The sequence below is a fragment of the Dromaius novaehollandiae genome, chromosome 2, assembly GCF_036370855.1.
Source record: "Dromaius novaehollandiae isolate bDroNov1 chromosome 2, bDroNov1.hap1, whole genome shotgun sequence".
Classification (NCBI taxonomy): domain Eukaryota; kingdom Metazoa; phylum Chordata; class Aves; order Casuariiformes; family Dromaiidae; genus Dromaius; species Dromaius novaehollandiae.
In genome coordinates, this window is record NC_088099.1 from 51,089,607 (window position 1) to 51,115,337 (window position 25,731).

Below are 25,731 nucleotides of genomic sequence, written 5' to 3' on the forward strand. Positions count from 1 at the left end.
AGACTGCTTCAGTAACGGAAGTATTAAATTTTTGCACAGCATACTAAAAAATGAGAAGTGCTGAAATATGAAAAGTAATCTGTGTGAAATACTTTCTATAGGTGACTGAAATCATTATCAGTCATCTATGTACATCTATGACTAGCTATATCCACACAGCACTAGGTATCACTGTGCACCACCTGGTTTAGTGGTCTGCCTGTCCCCAATTCCCTTCGACGATACAGGACAGGATCCACTTACTTGCCTGTTTCTATGGCACCCTTCCTTTCTCATGACAGCACTTATTTTGCCTCACCATCACATGTAGTTTTGCTCATCCATAGCGCTGTTTGCACATGTTGATATCAATAGACCAAAACATGGTACAGCATCAACCTGTCTTCCCATGCAGGGTGCCAAAGACACGAGAAATTATTCAGAGTATTGGAGAAGCAGTAGGAAGTTTTTGGAGGAAACATAACATCCAGTGAATCCTAGGATTACATCCTTTTCTTCACACTGATTTTACCACAGGGTGATAGGGAGCCTTCTCAAGTCATGTATTCCTTCCTCCCTGTTTTCTACAGTTTGAGGTGGACATTGGAGTTCCTCAAACAGGCATGCCAGTATTGCATGGCAGAAACTCACTGTGGAGCAGACAGTACAACAGCAGGGATTTCCAACTTCTGCATGAAGACATAGCTCTAAAGGGACTTTTGAAATGAACTTCAGCTGGATACAAGAAAACCAGAAGAAGCATAACCCTTCTGGTAATCCTGTGACTAACTGAAAGTTAGGTCTACCTTATTAGTCTATAGCTAAGCACCTTTGCCCTGGCAAAACAACTGTCAGCCAAATGATGGCCTGCATAATTTTAAATGAAAGTCACCTGCTCCTACATTTTCAACTTAAGAACTACACCTAAAATAATTAGTTTTCAGGGAGTGAAACTCCCTAAATACTCTGGGCTACTGATGTGCTCCATTCCTTATACTGTCCTCCTTCAAAGGAGCCGGTAGTGTTAAACTGTAATGCAGGACTTGGTAGGCCACAAGCAAGACTGAACTGCTGGGCCCTGTACTATAGCTGTGAAGCAAGAGATGAATACCTTTGCACAGATACTGACGGAGCAAGCTCACAGAACCACATAACAATCCTATGAGTGTTAATAGCCTAGGCCCCAGGTGGATAATGAAATAAAAAACGAACATTAAGTTGCACATGATCACCTCAGTGACCTATGAATTGGCAACACATGCTGCTTTGTGCCTTGCTGAACTGAGTATTAGCAGCTTGTGGAGGTGCCTGTCTGACTGTTTTTTAAGCTCCGCCTATCAAAGGGGCTTCTATTCTGCACATAGATACCCCACACCTGATTCACTTGTGGACTGGGTTGATAGAAGCCTGTTTCTTTGCAACTTAAATGGATCATTTTTATTCAGTTATCACTAACTTTGGTAGCATGACTTATTTAACACTGACCTGAGTAAGTCCATTTTTCTTCATCATACATACAAAGCAAAATAATCAACATCTGCTCTTGCTGCAATTTCCTGTTTATTACTTAGTGGACAGTTGTTGTTACAACAGAAACAACACTAAATTTAAAAATTACAAATACAGTCAGGAATTTTTAAAAACAACCTGTAAACACCACAATCTAATGACTTCTAACAAACAGTAACAACACTTTTTGAACAACCAAAGTGAGGTCTTCAAAATCAAAGCGTATGGTCAAGCACAAAAACAAATAAATAAATAAATAAAAAGACAGCTCCAATGGGAATATCAGCTGCTACAGCATTCTGTTTGCCTAATCCCATTTTTGTCCCCAACTCTCCTCGCCCATATGGTTGCGCAGATAAACATGTCAGGATCGCCAGCTACTTGCTATTGCTCAAGCTGTCTACACCCCAAGACCTGATAACAATTCCAGAATCTAAAAGTCTGCAGGTTATGCTGCCAGGGCAGGCATTTTCTCATGACCAAGCACTCCTCAGGGTCCTCCAAGTGATGAACAGAAACTACCACCTGGTCACAAGCCTGCGCAGTCACATATACACATTGCAGATAACAAAACTCATTTGTTTACCTCTGGAAAAGACGCTCCTTGCGTTCTGGGTCTTAAACTCTATCCATTGTCTCACATTTCTTCATCCCATCTATTGCTGTTCCGCCTTTGTCTGCCTCTTCAAACATTTCTCTTTTGCATCTCTGCAATGAGAGGCTTCCTCATGGCCTGCTTTCCTGTCCTCTTCTGTAGAGCAATGTTAGCATGCCCAGGCAGGTTTTAATAAAATTCTCTCTCTTCCCCCCTGCCACACAGAGATTTCTTTTTTAAAATCATTCAATAACTCAAAATAGACACCTGTCTGATCAGGGGACAGTGGTATTTTTACTAGGCTGGGTTCCCCAATTATACTCAGCTAGGGCAAACTATTTGCAAAAGTTTTGGCAGACCCTTTAAAGGGTAAAACAAAACAAAAACAAAATAAACAAACCAAAACACTTATTTCTCAGATTTTTGCCTGTGTCACAGCGCAGTAAGAAAAGAAGTAAGTGCAAACAAATGCTTTTAGATGAAACACAATGAAATTGTAAAGGACACGTGATCCTATAATCTTCATACGATTATGTTGCTTCTATAGCTTATCAAGTACTTCACATACGGGCATACAACTGCTAGGTCTGGTAGAACAGCCATCTTGAGATATAAGAAAGAGGGAGGAGAGAGCTTCTGTGCTATGCTGTTTCTAGCCATTCTCCATCACTTAATCTTGGGTCTTTCCTACTGCTATCTGCCAGGAAATCCTTCACCTTTCATAAGTCATCCCTCCTAGATACCCTCCCCATACATGAACAGAATAAATAAATAAACCCAAAAAACAGTGGACCTGATACGCAGCACTGAAGAGGGCAAAGAGCTCTTTTCTCAAGTTTCACTCCTGAACAGCTCATCAGGTACTTGGGGACTGAACTAATCACAGAATGTCTTGTAGAAAAGATTACAGGGATAGGCTGCCATGGTTACACATGCCTCTAAAGTACACCATATGTCTACCGAAAATACTACAAAGTCTCCCTTCTCTCTTTCTCTCTGCAAAAGGGCCATGGGAGTTGGTTCACAGCAGTAGATTCAATGTGTTGCATAGGAGACTGACTGCTAGAACCTGACTGCACAGTGAAACCTCTTATATTATGTACTATGGTAACTGTTATAGCACTGTGACTGTAAATGTTACAGCTGGGAAGATTATGATTACACAAGCTGAAGTCCTATAATATTCTCTCCTTGATATTCACTTAAATGCCTTTAGGCTTCTCCAAACGAGGTGCATAGGAGAAAAACTTTACCTTGTCACAAAAGGGAGTGGAATGCAATGTGGAGTTGGGAGGACTGTTTTGGCAGAAGCAGACAGTACAAACCCTCTGTGATTTGAGACTCGTGGTTACACTGCACCCATGGCACAGAGCAATGAAGTAGAGCATCTGAAATAAACAGTGGGTTCGTAGAACAGAGAGCAGCTTTCTTCCAGAAAACAATTCTAGAGGCTTTCAGTGCAGATGGCAGTATCTGTACAGGCAAGGATAGGAATCTCACACCTGCCAGTATAGACATGTCATCTCACTTCCTAAAACTGCTGGGTGCAGAGTAAAAAACAACCTCTCAAACAAGCAAGAAACCCTACAGGAACAGGGTTTCCACTGTGATGACCACGCCAAAGCTGTGATGTTTAAGTCGCTTCAGTTATCTGTCCTCACCTCTCCTCTGTGAGAAGGTTTCTGGGACAGACATGCTTCAGCTTTCATTTCTTGCAGGCATGAAAGGGAAAGTTCATCATTCCAGTGAAATAGGACAGCCCTATCTGAGAGGCATGAACCAAGAGAAAATGGAGAGTCAGAATCTGATTACAAGGTCCCTAAGTGCCTGCAACTCCTACCTGTGATAGCAGCAGAAATCGCAGGTGTACTGATAACAATATATAATTAGTCATTACCAAATATAAACCAGCTCAGTGAAATTTCACATGGCAAGCCCTTGCCTACAAAGTCTGAAGATACTCAGGGGTTGTTGAAAATGATACACATCTTTGTCAGCTTCATTGGTGAATCACCATTACGAAAAATTGATTCCTGCCCACCAGTTGAGTGGGACGACTTATCAACGGCTGCAAAAACTTATCACTACCAAATTTTGCAACACTTCAGCTGCAGTGGCATGACAGATCAGATATACCACTGATTGAAAAGGTGGCTGGCTCAAAACGAAGAGAACAAAGTATAAATCAAAACATTATGAACCAGAGTATTCAGTATACCAGCTGCAGTAATCCTCCACCTCAAGACAACTTCTCTCTGGGAGCAGCAGAATGAATGAAGTTCATACCAAGTTCATACCAGCCCATCTTTTGCATCTCCTAAACGTTCCTCTCTGCTCACTGCAGTAACCCAGTTCTCAACCATATTCCACAGAAAACTGTCAATGACCCTAAAATGACATTGCTATGGACAGACCCCAGGTATTCATCTGCTGACCAGCTATATGACTGCTGCCAAACAGGATATATCAAGGCTGGGTTCTGCATGCTTTTCGCTCAGTAGGAAAGTAATTTAACTTCTCTGATCAGCTGCAGATTTTCATAAATCCTGTAAGAAGCTATATCACTGAGACTTTCAAATTTATTGAAAGTGGTCCATATTCAAAATTTACAACAGCTAGAACTATTTACTTAAAAGATATATATGAACTATTTACTTAAAAGATATATATGTCCTACCTGCCTTTTCCCTTTCAGGGGCATCATCAGTTACAAAAACACTCTTTGCTCATACCTCTTGTGCTAGCATTCCCTCAGCTACATTATTCATACATGAGTTATCTCAGTTAGACAACTACAATTCTATTGTATTATGAAGATATATGATTTCAATTTAATAAAACTTTGCACACATACAGCATATTGTAAAAGTTATATTTTATTTCCAGAGAGCATATATTTGCTCTTTTTCCATCATAGGTATGATTCTTAACTCTCAAGCTCTGTGCCCTCCTTCCTGAAAGTTTGCTTCAAGCTTTTCCTGTCTATTTTGTATGTTAGCTAGAGGCTGACACTACACCCTCAAACATTTCTTGCAAAAAGCAAACATACAACATAACAGAAAGATACACCTACCAGATTACAAATGTTAATTTACCTTCTGCAAGGGAATCTTCCCGTAAGCAAATTTCGGTGTTGTTGGAGGGATAAGGCCTTCTGGTAACTGGTTATACTAGAAAGGGAAGGAGGGGGAAAAAACCCACATGAAACAAATACAAACATATTTTAACTGAATCCTCACTTTCCACGTCACAACTTAGAAAAGTAGAACTTTGGCTGAAGCAGATATTCTCACAGTGTTAATGAATTACACCTGCACCTAGGCTCAGAAGGAGGTTTTAAAATAAAAATCCATCTGATTTGATTACATACAGTAAATGTAATTTTTAATGAATACTTAAGGTAACTGTAAAACAGATAGCAAATGAACTAGCTGTCAAAGAATCACAGTGTCCTTGGAGCCCTCCTCTGGCTGCAGCTTGCATTACTGTCTACCTACAGCCCCTCTGGAGTCACTCCTCAAGACAATGGGAGCTTCAGCTCAACCTTTCTAAGGGTAGTATTCCCGAATTGTTAGCACCTTGTCTCTTTCCTCTCAGTTCAGTGTTACTGCTTGCTGCCTCCCCACAAAAACTGCTAATCCGTTGCTGCCTAGGCTGGCTTCTTCTAGAAGCAGCTGTGACAGCCTCACAGCCACAGCAGATAACTTAGCCAGCAACTTCCAGGCTGCTGGGGACACCTCTGCCCCACAGCAGCTCAGCAAATCCTGAGAGGGAAGCCTGTAGAAGGATTTAGATGAAATGAATCTTAGAGGTGTGAAGTTGCTCTCCTCACATGCCACATAAGCTGCAGCTGGTTTGTCAAGCTGGTCCATTCTTTCAGACATGCTTCGGGTGTCACGGCCCCTTTTTGGATGTAGGGAGCTGCTGGAGCCTTTGCCCCATTTGGCACACATCCCCTGTGCAGCTGCAAGCCTGGTGGCAATTCCCACATGGGGGAGCAACACCTTTGACAGCTGCAGCTTGATGGAATTTACCACCTCTCGTCCCACCTGTATACTTCTATCCAACCAGGCCTCAGGCCCTGCTCTGGCTTCTCTAGCTCATTTCTGGTGCCCTTTACTCCATCAGTTTTTCAGGCTGCAGAGTTCCATGGCAGCTGAGGCAGCAGCCACAATCCCGCCTTCCTTTGGCTATATTCGCAAGTTCCCTCCCCAGCCAGGCCTCAGATCTTTTTGCTGAGCCACTTTGGCATGCTAACCCAGTGGGAAGCTAATGCAGAAGCAAAAGCGTGCATAACTTTTGCTGGGAGTAGCTCAGTGAAATGATTTAATGCAGAGTGCAAGGAGCCCACAGCCCTACAGCAGCAGGATATTAGCACAGCTCTGGCTCTTGTGCAACCACCACCTTCTCCACAGCTCCATGAACCCATGAGATCCCTGAGTTAGCTTCCCTCTGCTCCTGGCCTAGCCAACTGCCTACAAATCAGGAGAAGCAGCCTGACAGGGGAGTACTCTGACTGTCAGCCTATTTCTAGTTACTTCTTGCCCTGTGTCTCTAGGAAGAACGGCCCAAGATCAGCTTACAGCATTGCTGGGGACAGAAGAGGTGAAGGATGTCCACCAGCTTCTTGGATGCCTTTGAGGCACAGCAGGTTTACACAAGGGCTCTCTCCCTGCATCCCAGCCCCCTCATTCCTAAGCCTCCAACCTCCGTATCTTCTTCCCATACCAAACCCTCTCCTCTTTCCTCCCATTACTTGTCCCTTGCTTTAAGTCCAAGCTTCCCATCTGATCTTTCATTTACTGAACATTGCCCTGTCTATGCACTATAGAGAGAAAACTTTTGCAGACAAGCAGCTTATGTGATCAAGTAGTCTAAGTCTACTTTTTAATACATATGCACAAATGACCCAAACCTTCGAAGGTTATCTTAATCTGCACATTCGGTAAAGAGTGCTTACTTTGGCAACCCTTAGTTTTTTGGAGTTTTTTTGCTTTTAATAAATTCGGGGAGGTGCTGAAGAGCCATTTATCTTGGGGGTTTTGTTGGATTTACACATGGCGTATATGGCATAAAACTCACACTCAAAAGTTTGCCTCTGCGCCAGAACAAATTTTTTTGTTTTTTTGGTTGGTTGGTTTTGTTTTTGTTTTTTTTTAAACAGATCACAGTAGTATAATTCCCACTGCCCCTCTGTCAACTCTCAACCACAGACTGATGAAAACCTGATTCATATTTCTGGATAACAAGTTCATTTCTTTCTCTCTGTGTTTGAGAAATAATCAAATCATTCAGGTTTAAAAACAAACAAACAAACTATATTCACCCAAGAGAAGAAACCAAAAGTAGAAAGTTTCAGCCCAAATGATAGAAATCAGAGAATGTTGTGAGCAACTGAAAGAAGCTTTAGCCTGAAACCCTCCTTCTTTATTATATTTATTAACTGAAAGAAAGGAGAAAAGAAGATTATAATGCATTAGCCTTGTAGCAAAGCTAACATTCTGAAAAGAGTCATTAGCTATGGGTCAACTTTATTTTCTTACAGCAGCTTCAGCTCAAACTGCATTTGAGTGTCTACTATTATGGGTTTAGAATCCACAGCAGAGACAAGAAAACTTCACTGAGATCCTATGGATATGGAAAGGTAAGAGATAAACAAACCACACCATAAAAGCTGTACTATCACCCAACACACCTTAGCTTATACTGAACACTTCAGATCTTATCGAGGCTGTCTCAACTGCACTAGAACACTACTTAAAGTTCAGATAGGGATCTTGCCTTGAAGAAAACAACTCAAAAACAGGAAGTTTGGGAATTTCTTTGGTGAGAATACCTGCACCAAGATAGGAAGTTCCCCCTATCAAAATCATCCCATCAATGGAAAGCTTGGGGATAACGGAATAATTTAAGAAAATGATCCATACCAGGCTTTCTACAGGCAGGGAGATAAAAGGCATACTTAACCCTAGAGACCGTGCAACAAATTTCTGTGAGACCTAATCCCATCAAAAAACTGCCTTCTAGTGAATAGCAATGTTTCTGGCATAGCAACAGGACAGTGGGTACAAGCTTGAGTCTTGAGCTTCCCAGGAAATTTGTCCTTAAGCCTAGTCTGACTGGTCTGAAATGCAAGTCTTTTCAAAATCCTGATACAGATTCCATATTTCACTTCAATCTCCAGTTTGTAGAGATGATATTCACTTCAATGCTTTTTAAATTTTTTTTAAATAGTGGCACCAATAGGCAAAGCCAGTTCTACGCATAATCTAGTTAGTGGCATCACAAAAGAAAGACAGTTCATTTGGAAAAGCACACTCCCTCTCCCAGAGGCCCAAAACCACAACATGGAGCTTGGTAGACAGGTAGTCAAAGCACTTAAGCTGCAGCACATATCAGGCTGAAGTGAAGTGACCAGCCTGAACGGCTTATCAGTGCTGCAAGGGGAAGCCCTGCACACTTGCCCTCCATCTCTTCTCCCAGCCAAATCCTTCCTCTCTCCCTCTGCTCCCCTCACGCCAGCTCTGGCTCTCATCATATGGAGTGAGCCAAGTTGGAAGAAAACAAATCTAGCAAAAACACAGTTGAATCATCTCAGAATGTCAAACCACACCTGGCACCCCTCCTTTGAAAGGGAGGGATAGAGCCATCGAGACAGCAGAAGGGACAGCCAGGGAGGTGCAAGGTCTTGCCCTTTTTGTAACAACAAGCAGTTGGATCAGCCTAATCACCTTGTTTTACTTCACTTCTATTTCCTGCAAAGGACAATAAATGCAGAAGTAACTCACACCAACACAAGAGCAAGAGGTTTCCCAGTGAGCTAGGGATGTTTCAGAGAACCACTGTAAACATGTCCTAGGGACACTCACCATACCAATGACTTCCCGCAAGGCAAAGTATTTTTCTGTGAGATCCCCCGCTTCGCTCAGTGGAGCATCATAGTCATAACTAGTGGGCTGGGGCATATAGGGCATGTTAGCACCTAAGGGAGGGAAAAAAAGCAACAGAAAGTATAAAGAAGTTGTTTTTTCCAACGCGATCAATTTTCAGAGTTCTCTCCAATCACAGCCAGACCTCACTGTATTTTCAGATTCAGTATAGGACCTGGGATTTGGGATTTGGCACAGGGAAACTATTTCCTATGGATGACATAGTCCTTCTAAGCTCTCACTGCTCTATTATATAGTCTTCGCAAATATTCTAAAGAGAAACAGATTTATCCATGTTTCAACTGTTTTACAGAATTGAGTGAAGCAAAGGCCAGACCTGTACCTCACCCTTTGCAAAGGCAAATACCACATGGGTTTAGAACATGCTGGCAATAGACACAGCAGAGCTAGTGCAGTTGTCTCTTGCCATTTGAAAGCATGCATAGCTCATTCTTTTACTGGGATTAGCACATTACTACCTAATTCATAAGCAGCTGTATTATTAGAATCATTTATATCATTTCTTACCATTCCAATAGGCAAAGTTAGTCCCACCTATAAACATGTATCTGAAAAAACAAAATAAAACAAGACACAATCCACTTGAATCAGGTTTTGCTGAATATCAACACTTGGAACTGGAAAACAAAATAAAACCACCCCCCCAGAAAAAAACTAACCTCTACTGAACACACACTTACAGGTTAACGTTAGCACCACATGCCAGGATTTCATTAAGGGTTTTGGCTATTGTTTGTGTGGGCACAACAGAATGACGGTGCCCCCAGTGATCCAACCATCCAGTATAAAACTCAGAATTAACCTGAAAGGAAGAAGGGCAAAAGAAGGGAAAATATGAAGAGGGAACAAGAATGCAATGTAATTTAGGTTACTAACTGTAAGAAGAAAGGAAAAAAGCCACCTTGACTCATCTGAGCCATTTTTATACTACTATAAATACAGCAAGGTATATATGAAAATCAGTCTTTTCCAGGACATGACCGGTCAAAGAGGTTAAAGGACTGGTTCAATAATTTTATATGGACACTTAACGATTGGTTCAATAATTTTATATGGACATTTTGAAAATGATTGCTTAAGTACCAAAGAGCACAGATTTCCTTGGAACTTGTCAACTTGAATATGTTTCAGATACTTGGCATTAAAATAAATGAACCAATATATTATATGCAGAATAACATATGTAAATTAGATGTAGGGAAAAATAAATCACTCAAACATTCTCAGATCGTGTTCTACATAATTTCACAGCACAGAGATAATCTTGTACCCTCAAGGGACCTTCTCCCTTTGTCAAAATAGCTTCCAATGATCTCACATCCCATTATCACTTGTATAGAAATGCTAGGGTAGCTAAAAACAGGAAGAAACTTCTAACCTGCCCTTTTAATTTTTGCTTTTAACTTCCACCCACACACATACCTCACCAACTCATCTAATCATACTTACTGTTTCCGCTGCTTTGTAAACATTTGTCTTAGCTAGGAAAAATACTGAAATAAAAATCAATTTCTTCTGAGACTAAAGTAATATTTGCAGAGCAGCAGTCAGTGTGCCACAGAAAAACATGCGCAGAAGCTTCTCAGTTCAGTTTTTCTGACTGATTTGGAAATGATGCCCCTGTAAACCTGCCCCCAAGAAACTGTCCAACACACTGTTGCCAACCCCTCTATTATTAATTACTGTAAGATTAGGAGCGATACAGGAAATTTAAGCAAAAAGACATACCAAAGGGCCTGTAGGTTCACTGCTTCTTTGAGCTAAGAATGATGCTGTGACATTGCCACCTACAAACAGACAAAAGCATAACTGAGTTGCAACATCCATGACTTTTTCCAGTCCTTCACTTTACTGAAATAGGTGTCTATGTCCATTCCAAGACCTAGCAAAAATCCAGGTAAGCAACTTACTTCAGAAAATACAGATGTAGCTTCAATACCTCAGATTTTAGTGTTTGAGCTGCAGAACTTTTATTTAAAAAACAAAACAAAAACAACAACAAAAAAACCCACGGCTTTAAGAAAGTCCTAAGCTTACATCTTCTGAAAATCCAGGTATTCCTGAGAAGAACATGCTGGCTCCATAAAGTCCGAGATATGTCAGAATTACTACAAGCTCATTGGAAAGTATAGGCCTGCAGTTCTGCTATCAAAAGGGAAGAACAGATGACAGGCAACCTGTAAATAGGAGTTTCACTTCTGATCATTTCAAGTGGTTGAAGTTATAGGGACTGGAAATAATAACTACTCGATAAATGATATACATGAAGGAGTTCACAGTTTCAATTTACTTATAAAAAACCAGACTCCTACTAAGCATACATCTTTGACTGTAGAGAGAATAATACAGAAGAGAGGCCACAAGTCAAAAAAATATGGAAATACAACTATCTTGGAGTATGTTTCTTGTGCCTTAAGCTTATTTTGCAAAGCCCGAGCAGCACAAACATTCACAGCATTAATTCTCTTCTTCTATCAAAAAGACACTTTCTGAGAACACTATCTATGCTTAGCCATTCTTCAGGCCTATATTCCTGAAAATCGTGGTAGTGTACACATTTCTAATGATGGTCCTCAACAATATATTTTTTTCCCTCAGTAACAACCAACTTAAAGAAATAAACTAGGAGGGCTGGATTCTGGAACAGGCAGGGGCCATTAAAAAAAAACAAAAAAACAAGTAAGTGATTATGACTCTGTAACTGGGTACTTGTGGGTAATTCTTTTACGTTTAACAATGCGTCAGATAGTCATTTATGTCTATTACCCCATTTAAGCAGTCAAGGAGACCATTTGTCCTGCCACCAACATACACAAAATCTTTTTTTTTTTTCTTTTGGTAACAAACAGTCGTCTCCAACCTGGGGCAAAGTCCACTGTTGCGTAAAGACCCTGCAGAGCTCCACATTTCAGGTACCACTTGCTTGCACCATCAGTTGTGAACAGCACCACCTCATCCCCAAGATGCTGGCGGAAGAGCTTCTGAAGGTAACGCAGATAGTCATAGTCACAAGCAAAGTAGCTTCCATACTCATTCTCTACCTGCAGAGTAAAAATAATTCAGGTAAGCAGTAGCCAGTTTGGATCTGCATCTGATAACAAAAATGGGAAGCCTAAATCTAGGCTTTTTCTTCTTTTGATGGCAACCCTGAAAAAACCAATTTAATTCCAGAGTTGAGGAGCAGCAGGAGAAAACAATACTTCCAGGCCCTCATTCCTCTCACCTGTACTTTACAGTAGAGCTATCGTTGTCTGGAGATAAGTAATTTTCCTACAAAATCCTTTCAACCTCACATAAAAGTCTCTGTCCTTATCTACTCAATAACAGTAAACAAAACATGGTCTTTATTCAAAATGAAGAACTATAGCCCAGCTCCCAGCAAACTAATAAAAAACACAGACCAGGCTGCAACATGATCAAAACTGCAATGGAGCTGGACTTCCAGAACAGAGAGACCTATTCAGTAAATAAGGGCCAGCAGAGGGGCTTACATGAACAGCGAAGCCCTGCAATAGACTTAAAGGAGTGGACAATCCACTGCTCTTGAGAAGTGTACTTCCTGCCTCTTTCCCAAGGGGCCAACTCTCAACTCCAGATCCAATGCCAAACGTTCCTTAAGGCGACTTCTGACAATCCTGTTCTAAATATCCTATTTCTGCCAAGGAATAGTTTAGCCCAGTGCTTTTACCGAATACAGATAATACATTGCTCAAGAACAGTGATCTTGGCTCATTTTTATGAAGGGTCTCCCATCCTGTGAAAGCCAGGGAATTTCAATTAATTGCATGAAGCTTTGGTTACTGTCAAATATTAAGTATGAAAATGGAATAATCACCACTGCACATCTAGAAGGAGTTCAAGAGAGAAGCTACCGACTATGCATGCACAGTATCATATCCTGAAACATTCACAACTCAAGTTATGCACTAAGAACTAAAAAGCCTAAACCTTGATGCTGCACTTGTTACAAGTTTTAGGCTTACTTAACATTGCTTTTACTTTTATCTGCAGGTATCCTTACTCCCCTTTTTCCTGTGAGAGGGTTTCAGATAATGTTAATGTTTTTGCTCTTTGTGAGCTGGCATAAGACTTACATCTAAGAAGTCCCACGAGTTTGTTTTATTGTTTTCTACACTAGTAGGAAACAGCTTGTATGGAGCAGACAAGTGCACTCTAAATTCTGGAGACAGCATTCAGCTCTCTTGGATGAGAGATCTCATCAGAATCCTTTAGCTACCAGAAACTGCAAAGGAGCATCTGTGTGCATTAGCACCGGATACAAGAAGTGTCAACAAGACCAATATCAGCATCCATGCTGCTTGGGTTCACTGGATTTTCAAAAAGTTACCTGCACCATGATGATTGGACCTCCATTTTGATAGAGGTGAGGCTTCATCTTTGGCAAAAGGACACTCATCCACTTCCCTACAGCTGCCAGGTAATCTGTGATACACAAAGTGGAAACTGAGCAGTTCACAACTTTTCTGCTTTATACTTCTGATTTTTGTTTTAAATTATATATGGGTAGATTTTACTTAGTTTTCTAACTGCATCAAGTATATAAAAACAGTATTTAACGAACTGACATGCTCTTACACTTGTTCATAATTGTCAGCTTTCAATATATGGGTGGAGTCATTAAAAAATAAAATACTCAAACACTGATGAACTTCGAAAATCACCAGAGATACTTTAAAACGTCTCACACAAGTTGTCCTAATGCATTTCAATGGGAAAACAAACTGTAATGTTACTGTCTGCACTATATTTTTTTAAATAGATAATTTATCCAATGACCAGCAGGACTGAAGACAGATACTATATGGATTTATATCTTTGTCCCCTAATCCCCTCTCCAATAACCACATTAATCTCCTGTCTCATCTCACCTGTCTGTGTCATGTCCATGATCAAGTAACACAATAGTGCTCTAACTAGTTCTGGAATTACACGCACAACGATTGGCCAAGAAAGGCTGCTACAATGAGTGGCCACTTAGCTGTTGACAAACAGAAAATCTCAGAGCTGAAAGCTACCTGCCTTTTTCTCAATGGCAACAATTTGTCTCCCTTATCACCAATTTTCATGAAACTTGTCAGTATCTTTCAAACTTACACTAATTTTGAAATTTAGTTGAAATTGGTTGTTGCTTTGCAAATTATTAGGAAAAGGTCTGGGAAGTGAGGAACAAGAAAAGATAAATGGTAAAAATTGCTCCCCCACCCCTTTTTTTTAATAAGACAACTTAAATCATTTCCTTAGGAAATCAACTACTAAAAAAAATCCACTAGCTCTAGGAATAGCATCCACAACAACCTGAAGGACTCAGCCCTACAACTCTTTAATCACAGAATTTGCATGATTTTCTACCTTACTTTGTTCTTTCCATACACTTGTTCAATGCATACATCTCAAGAGTATTGAAGTTTTTACTCACAAGATAACTTAAACTGAAATATGAACTACCTGAACACAGCCTCAAACATCAAGTCCTCCTGCTGTTAAAATATACTTCTGCTAGTCCTTTTGATGCCCTTACCTGAATCAGAAGACCTGAGAACAATAGACTCCTTCTCCAGCAGCCATGCAGGCAAACCTCCCTGGGAAAAGAAAGGAAACTACTTCAGTGGTCCATCTATCGGAAATGAAGAACAATTTAGCCAGCTATCAAAAAATGTACTGAGACTGAACTTAAAAAATATATATATATAAAAATAAGGCAAGCAGTAATTCCCAATGAAAAACAAACACTAAGTAAGCTCACGCTGTAAAAAGTCACTGGGGATGCTTAACCAGGAGTATTTTCCAAGGAAGCACCAAGGATATTTTTCTACTTTAGGAAGAAAACAGTTGAATTATATTTAGCCTAGAAATGAGATAGCTGTTACAAAAAGCTGTACCATGTCCCATTCTGCACAGATGTAAGGTCCAGCTCTTAGGATCACCAACATGCCAGTTTCATTAGCGAGCTGCAGGAAATACTCTAAATCTCTGTCACCAGAGAAATTATATATGCCTGTCTGGGATTCATGATAGTTCCATGGCACATACCTATAAAGAGAGAAAATCACCTTCTGTTAGGAAACTCAAACTAAAACCAGAACTTCAAATAACAAGTATTTGCACTACACTCCCAGGGATATGTAAAGCTGAACTCACATTCATATTAGTAAAATACAAGAAAAATGCTTTTGTCTGTGACTTACTTCCTTTGGCTAAAGGTGTTAAAATTAATTCTAAAATAAGGGTTAGTACTTTGCGTTATGTCTGTAGGAGTCCGTATCAATCCAGGAACAAGTTTTGCTTTTGCCATTTTAAAACCATGATGGTTTTAAAGCTACCAGTGGTGTAGCAGTGGGAGGTTTGCGAAGAGATGAACACTGAAAGCCACCCATGCAAGACGTGGTCAAGAACTAGCATCCCGGAAACAGCAAGTGACCTCAGAGAACAGACTGCCCAGCTTGCACAGGGCATACCACCTCGGCTGACAGGTCCATGCTGCTGCCACTGCAAAGATGTTATAAATGTCTAAACCTCAGAAGATTTTGCATCTAGGTCCTGCAAACCTTGCCCAACCAGAAGCAAAACAAGTTCTGAAAAAACAGCATGGGAAGCATGGTTGAGGTATGCTAAGGTGTCCAGGAGCCTGGACAAGCTAGAGCCTCCTTTCAACCGAGTAATGGAACTGTCAAACAAGCAAAACTATTTGAGAAAGCACCTCTCTCCTACTTCCAGGACTTTGGAAACCAGAACCTGACCACAGAATATCTCATAGATTATATGTTACACTTAGTTCCCAGATAAGGAACACATTATTTACAAAATACTATGTGCTGTGTCACTGCTTACAGCCATTGCACAACAACCATGAGAGTTTTGGCTTGGGGTAGTACTAGGTGGCAGTCATAGCATAGACAGACATTAAAAGTACAGATCGATACAGCCTGAGCAAGGACTCAAGAGAAAGGGAGAACTTATTTGCCATGCATTTACTTTTTGCACATATGTCTGTGCCCCTTCTAAGAGAACTGTTGCGACTGTTCCAGCGTGTAAATTCAATAAAAATCTGTAAAACCAAGACTGTGATTAGTCAACCAAAAAGCCTCTCAGACAACACTTTGTCTTTACATTCAAGAGTTAGTTTTATCAAAACTACCCAAGAGAGGAAAAAAAAAAGTGTAAAAAAACCTGCTTTCAATAGGCAAGAAAAACAGGAACCCTTACATGAGCACACTACTGAAATGGCCACACTCAGAAATACATGTGCATGAACATCAAATACGAGAATGATAATCCTCCAGCAACTTTAATCATTAGCTAATATTATTTCCTCACAAATGCCCAAACCTTAAACTTCTGTTTGAAAAGATACAATTTAAAATTTTTATGGCAAGATGGAGTTTAAACAATGCTTTCAGAAGTCAAAATGCAGATTTTCCCTCTGTGTAGTATATTTCTTTATCAATCTGCTCTAACTGTTCTAAAAACAGCGAGTTTATTGAAGTACTTTGGAAACAAAGCAAATGTGCATTTAACTAAATTATGAGCCACACACAGGTACATTCAATGTTAATTTAGTTTTCTCTACTTTGCCTAGATTCCAGTTGGTGGAGCAAGCTGATGGCTAACACTTAAGATCATAGTAAATAAATATTTAGAACAAAACAAATGACCAACTACCTCAAAGAAACCAATACCACAGCGTACCATGAGGTAAATAAAAAAAAATGCATCTGCTACTCCCAAACTTGAAAGAGCACATCTACAAACAATAATATCAAGGATATCAATTTTATTGTAATTAACATATCACCACAGCAACTAACTGTTTTCACTTTCTAAAATAAGACACTTTTTATTGAGACAGTAGTTTGAGATAATAGCTGCAGAAACAGTAGCACCTAGCTTTCAACGCTTTAAACCTGTGTTGTGCTTGCTCTCCCTGTTCCATCTGCTATTATCCAGGTGGTCACTGAGAACAATTATCTTGCTCTGAGCCATAATATCTATGTTATTTTCAAAACTATTACCTAGTTTTTTATATATATATATAAAAATATATATATATAAAATATATTTATATATATTTATATATATATATATATATATATATGACTGAAGATAGTGTCATTCTTTAAAATAAAATAAAATGTGGGAGAGGTTATTCCAGAGAATTACATGCCAAAGAGTTGAACTCCAAACCTAGGAAAGATGATAGAAAAACTACTGAACAATCAACATGTAAAAATGTCAGTGAGGCGATAAAAGCAACAATCTGGGTTCGTCAAGAAGATACAGACCTAATTCTATTCTTTCACAGGAAAACTAGCCTAAAGGATTAGGGAAAAGTAGAAGTGGTGACGTCTCTTGATTTAGCAAGGCTTTCGGTACTCTCCTGTGCAACATTTCTATAAGCAAACAAGAAAAATAAAGGCTAGTCAGTACAACTAAAACATAGAACAAAGATTAATCACAGAATAACAACCCACGATTTTCTAGAAAAGCAATGGGATATTTCAAGAAGTAACTCAAGAGTCTACGGCAGGTCTAACTATACTCAAAGTTTTCACTGATGGTCTGGGCGATGTAAAACACAGCACATTTAGCCAACAGGGAGCAGTTGCAAGTCCACTGGAAAATGCAGTAAGGACTCTAAATGCTCTTAATTAATGAACATCATGGTCTAATATCAGCTGACATCACATCAAGATTTAGCACCTTGTCCTTGTCTCTTGCAAAGGAAAAAGCAAAGGAAAAAATATGAAACGAGAAAGAAGTGGCATGGTAGTGGTATTAATAGAAAAAAAGGATCTGCAGGTTCTACTGAAAAAGCACCATCAGACTCTGAATCATCAACCTGACACTGCAATAAAAGACAAATCTCTTTCTGGGATGAATTAACAGGCATGTTTATGTAGCAACTCTTTCCCTGCACCTGTTTGAGCTAAAGAAAGATGACTAGGGATGAACATCATAATACTTTCTCATCATCTAAAAGACTGCTACAGAATGACAGCAATTACTTAAACTGCTTTCTCTTTACACTACGCAAGTATTTACTGCCAGTAAGTAAAGTATAGGTTAATATTGGAAAAGCATTCTAACTTCAGTTTAACTGCACATTGGAACCTGTTATAAATGAAAATATGGATTTATTGGGGAGTTTCTAGGAACTCGTCCTACCAACAAGTCTCAAGGTCTAAATATGTTTAATACTGGCTGAGATGGGTACAAAAAGGTCTCTCAAGCTCCCTTACACTCTAAATGGAAGAAAAAATCTTCCAGAAACAGGTTTAATTTATGCCCCCACCTCCTATAGGTCTTCCCACAGGGCCAGAAAGATGTCAAATTTTAGTGGAGAAGAAGGGAAGAAACAGAAGAGAAACATTTATGTGAAATGCTTTCTTACAGAATGATTCATTAAATAATGTAAGCATTTGAAACTGTGGCCTAAAAAATATTACGAATATACTTTTTATCCCTCAATACTTTCTATAGCTAGTAAAGACTTCAAACTAAAGTTATCTGACTTCAAGATTACTAGTATCAGCAACGTATAATTCCTATAAAATTCCTATATACCAGTGTACAAATTTATAGTCAGTTCTTAATGCTGTATTGCTTTAGGCATAAAATAATGAATTTATAAAGGAATGTCACATTCCTTTTTCAAAGATTTTCTCTGGAAACATGACATTTCTTCTGTATTTGAATAATAACTTTTGCTCTCTATTTACATACAATTTCATTTCTAAATTTTATACTATAACCTTCATTTTGTTTAAAAGTCACAGTTTTCCCCTACTTTAGAGATATGTCAACAGGCAAAACAAATAAGCAAATAAAGAAACAAACAAAAAGTATAACCCCCTAAAAATAGCCCCCTAAAACAGTATAGCTACCTTAGTGGGCAGGATAAATCTCTCTGTAGTACTAGAGTTTCTTCCATGTTGCATAAAATTAAATCACTTGTGTTCATTTGATAACTATATAGAGCAGCATTTTATACATGCTAATTAAATCACACATTTATGAGTCTTTAAAAAAAGGAAATTATGTTTATTTCTTAATAAATATTCTAAATAGCATTTCTTTCTTAGAGGGGCTTTCTACAGTTTTTTTCTCTGCCCATTAGTCAACAAATACAGTAAAACAAATAAAATGCTCAAATATTTTTTCTGCAACTTTCTATGAGCATGTAACATAACTGCTGATTCTTCTGCAAAGCTGCTCTGTTAATTTCTATAGTCCTGTAAATATTATAGCCCCATCTAGTGGTTGTTTACCTCTTCCGTGCAAAAAACTGACTTTCAGTCCTGCACAGATTTTTTTCATAGTATTTATTTGTATTTGACAGACCACAGCTGAGGAACTGAAAACAAGGACAACTGCAGTTGTGTGACCAGATGCCTCTGCATGCTACCTGCAGAGGCGGGGAAGGAAGTTCTTGGGTATCTTTTGGGACGTCACACCAAGCACAGTATCAAATTTCATAATGCTATCTGCTATTTGGACCTTAGCCCTTTGTATTTTAAACTTTAACATAAGTCTGAGCTCCCTGTAATGTGTTTTCTCATATTCTGTTATTGCCTAAGGTGTTTCCAAGCAGACTGCTACAGACATATACTGACTTCTCCCATTCAAGAGTCCCATATCAACTGCCGACTCAACCCTTAGCTGAACGATGCATCAAGGCATAGCTAGTCTTTTGGGAATGAGGCTGCAGAAATAAGAAGGAGAGCAGGTCTGATTAGCTCTGACCAAGAGGAATTCACAAGGACAAGCCTGTAATGAAAGGATCCTGGTTCCTCTGCCATGGTAAGCCCACTTGGAGCACCCTGAGAAGAACCAGAATGGCTCCCATATGGTAAACTGCAATGAGAACCTTTCCTGTCTCGTGGGAACAGCCCCAAGCAGCAAAAATGCCAATCTTCAAAGGTGCCCCCCACCTTGGGAGTCCTATAGCCATCTTCTGCCAGAAAGTCTGATGGTGCTGTTGCCCATCCCAGAACAACCTCACGCAACGCAAATCTCAGTTCCTTGCTAATAGTTTTATTGCTGCAGCAAAGACTAGGCAGAAGAGAGGAGAGCAGAGAGAAAACAAAAACACAAGCAAACAATAATATAGCCCCATTCCCATTTTACAAAAAAGCATACAAAATAGCAGAGTTACTTTGGGTAAAATGAAAAATTATTGCTTCATCTCAATAATCAGTAGCAGCAATGCCTGATTATCTGCATACTTCAAAGAAACACAAAAGGTTTTTAGCATCTAGAGTGCTAAATGGAAAGATGCATGTATCTGATTCTTGTGGAAAATGCAAGGCACTGCTACACCTTCTGCTTATAAGACACACATTTAGGAGTTATCTATCCCAACACCAGAAGAAATCCAAAGATAAGCAGTGGTGGAGAAGAAAGTGAAAAAGAATCCTAGGCAGCTTTACAAAGAGAAAAGGAGGTTCAGGCAAAACCTGTTGTCTATCCTCTCTGATCCAGAAACACCTAAGGCTGCGGTCTCAAATCACAAGACCTTAAGGCAACACTCACTAGTTCTAACTTCCCTGCTGTACACAAACAACTCGCCTCTCTTAAGGTCAGCACCAACACTATCAATCAACACCAGCAACACAAGGCAGCCTCTACTCCTTCCTGCTTAGCAGAAGGACACTAATGCAGAACAGTAAAGTGTAAAAATAAGAGGTAACAATACACAGCAAAAAGAAAGAAAAAAAGAAAAGTAAGCAATTACATAAGGAGGAAGAAGGGGAAGCAATGAATTATAAAAGGAGGAAAAAGAAAGCAACAGGGGAAAAAAAAGCCTCTGCAGCAATTTTGCCATTAAGTAACAGTGACAGGAGGGGAATGGGAAAAAAAGATGCCTATTGAATAAGACCAGTAATGCAGCAATGAAATTAATAGGCAAATTCAAAGAAACAGGGAGGAGACCACTTGAAAAAGCTATAAATGAACAGAAGGCACTAAAGATGTATGTGAGTGTTTTGGGGTGAGAGGAAGGAATATAAATCAGAGACATAAATGAAGTATGTGGCACTACAGATCATAGAAAAGTCACAGAGACGGTGCTGGGATCCAGATTGATCTTCAAGAAAGACACCAAGAAGATATTTTTGAGATCTGTTTGAGATTTCTTTTACTTCAGCAAAAATTAACTACATGGGCACCTCTCACCAATTTTTTTCTGACAGTCCTTCAGCAAGTGTGTTGCTTAACCCCTTTTTTCTCATTTGAGGTAGAATGTGCTCACTTGGTTCATCAGAAAAACAAAACAAAATGAACAAAAAGCTACTACACCATCACAACACAGAGAAGAGTTTTAAGACACCTGCACGTGCACACACACAAACCCCCCAAACTGAGAAATCTAAATTTGAAAAAAGCATCTTTTTTTTTTTTTTTTTTTTTTTTTTTTTTTTTTTTTGCTTTCCTGCCATCTCTTCTTCACATACTAACCCTTATTAAATACATCTAAGTGTACTAAGTAGCCCTGTGACATGCAGGTCAAACCAAATACAGTTTCCAAGAGAGCAACAGTGGAGATTGTGACAACCCCACTGAACAAACTGTCCCAGACCGCAGGATTATCTGTTTGCTGCAGCCCCAGAACCAACGCTGCCTGGCAGGCCACAGCGCAAGAAGAGGCTGTTTCAAAAAAAAGCTCTAAGCCCTGTGACGATTTAGAAAGAAGTAGTCATGTAGCAATTGCAACCATTGCTTGAAAAGACTGTGCCAATTCATCTCTCCACAATTCCTCCTCCTTTGTAAAGGAAACTGGCAAAAATAACAGAGCAGGCTGCATTCTTCTATCTGAGCCTCACCTACTGCAGCAAGGACACGAAGAGGTAGGAAAGACAAGAAAGATGCACAAAAGGTTTGGTACACACAACTTCCACATGCTCTTTCCTATACCACCTCCCCACAACAAAAAGCTGCTTATACTGTCTTTAAAAACAAACAAACAAACAAAAAACCTACTTCCCCACCATTTCCCTAAATTTAAATAATCCTGGTACAGTAGCTTTAAATATTACTGCAGGTCTTGCCAACATTTTCAAAGCTTCAAGGCAATAAAACCTAGGCTGTATTGAGAAGTTACTGTCCCCTTTCATTTAGTCTGCCATTTTACCAGAGATTACAATGCCCTTGGCAGAGACAGAGCACATAATCAGTCTGTTTCTCAGCTGCCAAAGTTCACTGTCTGACTACTTGCTTTTTCCTACTATTTAATAAATAAACAGCAATAGTAGCATCCCACTTAACTGCTTCGTGTAGGTTTCCCAGGCCTACAAATCATTTTGCAAGTCACTGGCTACTTACGTTTGAATGGCATCAAGCCCTGCCATCTTCATCTTCAACAGGCGGTCTTTCCAGTAATACCGGGGAATCCGTGAGTAGTGAATGCTACCTGAGATGTAACGGAAAGGTCTCCCATCCTTGACAAAGCAGTTGCAGTCATAATCAATCCCAAAACTTCTCTGGGGTATATTCTGCATACAAAAAAATATTACAAAATATAAGCTGCTTCTGCCATGAAAGACATGGCGAATGGTCTATAACAACAACTCTGGGATGTCCAGAATAGAAGGTACAACAGGGTTAAAATAACTCGTGTTGCATGGCTCTCCACTTTAAGTAGCCTAGTGAGCCTAATAGACTTTGATCTACACACAACATTTGCCACCAAAGCAGCAAGGACAGGATTCAGTACTACAACAAAATATGCCACGCGCATTCCCAGCTTTTAGCAAGTGAGTATATAGTAGTCTCTTTCTACACTGATACATTTTGCAGTTACTTACACCGGCACAAATGATGCTGAACTAAACAGGACAGACTTACAGATTTGGTTAATGCCAATACTTGGCGCCCAGTATTTCAACCCACTGAACTTATGGGAAACACAACCTTGTTTCCTACTTAATGTCACACTGAAGTCTAGAAGCACTAGCCAGCCAGGTGCTTCCAAGGAACAAATACCATACTCTAAATGCACCAGGGCACTGTTATGTGTAGGGTTTGAAAGCTTAGTTTCTAATAAGTAAAGGATTATTTGATAAATCGGTCTGGGAAATCGCATGTTTATGAAAGTCATTAAAGATTAGCTACTTCTGGAGATGCAGAGGAAATGGTAAGGAAAAGAACATTTACTAAGGTATCTGGCCAAAATATATGTGAATCACCGCTAGACAGGGTATATCATCTATGAAGATAAGAGTATAATCCAAAACACAAGGAATACCTAGTACTGCCTTCAATACTTTTCCAGCTAAGCATGCCCAAAACATGTACAACTAGTGAATTTAAAAGAAGCAAGAATAATAGGAATAAGAATCTGCACTTCCTACCCATAAGGAAAATACCTTAATCCCAGGAACATGGGATCACTCCTCAAATGAGCCTATAATTTTTAGTAAGATTCAAACTACTATGACCAACAGCAATAATTCTTTTGCATCAAGTAACTTGCTAAAAACAAGGAAAAACAGAAAACTATTTTAATTGCCTGGTCCTATGCCTTTAAAGAGCCTTTAAGGTTTTCATTAAAAAAAAAAAACTCACATCTTCCATCTCTCTCTCATATTTTTGTCATCCCTATGATCAGCATTAATTTTGTCCTCCACAAACTACTGTAGACAGTTGGTTAAGACTGGCTTCCTGTTCTGTGACTTTGCATTTTATTAGATTCAATACTGAGCACATTTAAAAAAAAAAAAAAAAAAAAGATCCTTTCAGGAAGAATTTCTGAAGTAAAATCCTAACTCAGCAATGGTCAGTTAGTTATAAACATCTATCAGAAAACAAGCCAGAAGTCAACCGAAAGAAGAAACAAAACAAAACCACCACACGATCAGTCAATGTTATACTGGTCCAAGTGAAACAAACCAAAAGCTGTTGAAAGGCACTGGCCTGTTTTACCCTGGAAAAGAGGGGCCCTGCCTTGGCTCATGGTGAGAGCGGAGCTTAGCAATTAGGAATTTGATTCGGTGCTGAAGGTGGAAAGGAAACGGAGAGGCAGGCCACCATACAGCCCCTGGTGGCCCCACTACACCAGAGGGAAGCATCCACCACCTGGGGAACTCTGCCCACAGGTGGGTAGGGACCAACAGGCAACACAGCTGTGCAGAACCTCCCCCATGAAGCCACTTCTTCCAGTTAACTGGTAAGTAATTCAGTCACAGTAGTGTGTACAACTACAGAAAGAGTAAAGAGAAAGGAATGGAAAGGGTGAAATACAGCAGCCATATATAACCATAAAGCTCCAAGTACTGAAACTTCTGGCCAACACCACTACCCCCAACTAAGAGCATGCTCTTAGTGCAACACAGCAGCAGAAGGAGGCAGTGCGCTGTAAGGCTGCATCATGGGCCAAAAGAAAAAGAGCACAAAGTGCTCTTTGGATAGAGTACAAACTACACTCCCCAGAAAACTAGAGAAAAAAATTACTCAGTAAACATGCCTATCCCTAGACTATCAGTAAAAGGAGCAACTGAGTGAGGTAACACTGTACAAACATTTGAAGATTACAAACTCCAAGGAGAAGGAAGACTGCAGTGAGTTATGACTGTGATATAAGCAATGTCTCAACAGAAAACCTGAAATCAAGTTGTGGAATGTGTCTTATGTGTGCGTAACAGTCTAAAATACTCTGCCAACACCAAACAAGTGCAACTGTTTGTCTGGTGGCCATATAAAAACAGATGTGAAAAGATACTGCCCTGAGCCAACAGTGAAACAAGAACTGTAAGACTGAAGAGACTGCAAAGTATCTGCATAGCAGAAGCCTTTTAAGCCCCAGTTGCACAAACACAGACACATTCTTAACACTGCTTTACAAAAATAGTCCACAGAAATTGAAATAACTCTCCACTAAACAAAAGTATGCACGTAGCTGGTGTCCATAAAATCGTGGCCTTAGAGAGCTAAGAAATACAAACAAGATACCACCAAATGCTCTGGGACAAAAGTTACTCCAAAGTGGGGGTTCTCCCTGGGAAATTACATTGTTGTAATAATTCCAGCCTGTTAAACCTCAACTAAATTATGACTGCAAAAAATGCACAGATATGTACTGGTCTGCTGACCTTCCTTTCAATTTAGACCATAGTGACATTTTGCAGATTTTTAATTTACAGCCTACATCTTGATTCTGGGGGATATTGCACTAGGATGGGAATGTTCTGTGTATATCCCATAAGGAAACCATTCACCCTTATGAACAGCAAGCAGCAGATGTTTTACATTCTTCTGACATTTGCTACTCTAGGGCACTGTGGAAAGTCCTGGCATTGATGCAGAGTTGATGCTTCAGAACTATTCTGAGAAATGAAACCCAGGAACCAGGTGCAGCAACACAATTCTACAATAATACTATTAAAAAAAAAAAAAGAAAGATAAAAGAGGGAGGGACCAGGAGAGACCACCATGTTTGCAATCTATTTTGGCATTTCTTGACTTCATATAGTGGTTTTAATTTTATCTTGCAGATATAACTATTAAAAGCTTAGGAAATAAAAAAAAAGAAAGTCCAAATAAATTGCTGCTGTTCCCCTCTCTAACTCCCTCACTCAGACTAACCGCATCAGAGGCCTATGGAAGAGCCACTTGCTTTGTTTATGGCAGACAGCTGCTGAGAGGTGCTGAACAATGACTCAGTTGTTTACATAGCCCCACTCTGAG

The 25,731-nt window shown here is 39.6% G+C and overlaps 1 protein-coding gene across 8 annotated transcripts in view; it reads right to left on the reverse strand.

The window, feature by feature from the left end:
* GLB1 (galactosidase beta 1) overlaps positions 1-25,731 on the reverse strand; it is a 96,587-nt gene that overhangs the window by 35,033 nt on the left and 35,823 nt on the right. For 7 of the 8 annotated variants that reach the window (XR_010387682.1, XR_010387683.1, XR_010387684.1 and 4 more), the window contains exons 2-11: positions 22,372-22,541; positions 14,934-15,084; positions 14,573-14,633; positions 13,382-13,476; positions 11,894-12,074; positions 10,762-10,820; positions 9,714-9,835; positions 9,541-9,581; positions 8,953-9,065; positions 5,179-5,253 (exon numbers count right to left, since the gene is read on the reverse strand). Coding sequence is in view for 5 of the 8 variants with exons in the window: in XM_064506449.1 (XP_064362519.1) it covers positions 5,179-5,253; positions 8,953-9,065; positions 9,541-9,581; positions 9,714-9,835; positions 10,762-10,820; positions 11,894-12,074; positions 13,382-13,476; positions 14,573-14,633; positions 14,934-15,084; positions 22,372-22,541 (1,068 nt within the window). In the remaining 3 variants the exon portion in view is untranslated. The remainder of the gene's footprint in view (positions 1-5,178; positions 5,254-8,952; positions 9,066-9,540; positions 9,582-9,713; positions 9,836-10,761; positions 10,821-11,893; positions 12,075-13,381; positions 13,477-14,572; positions 14,634-14,933; positions 15,085-22,371; positions 22,542-25,731) is intronic. The other variant, XM_064506447.1, reaches the window with a different exon arrangement.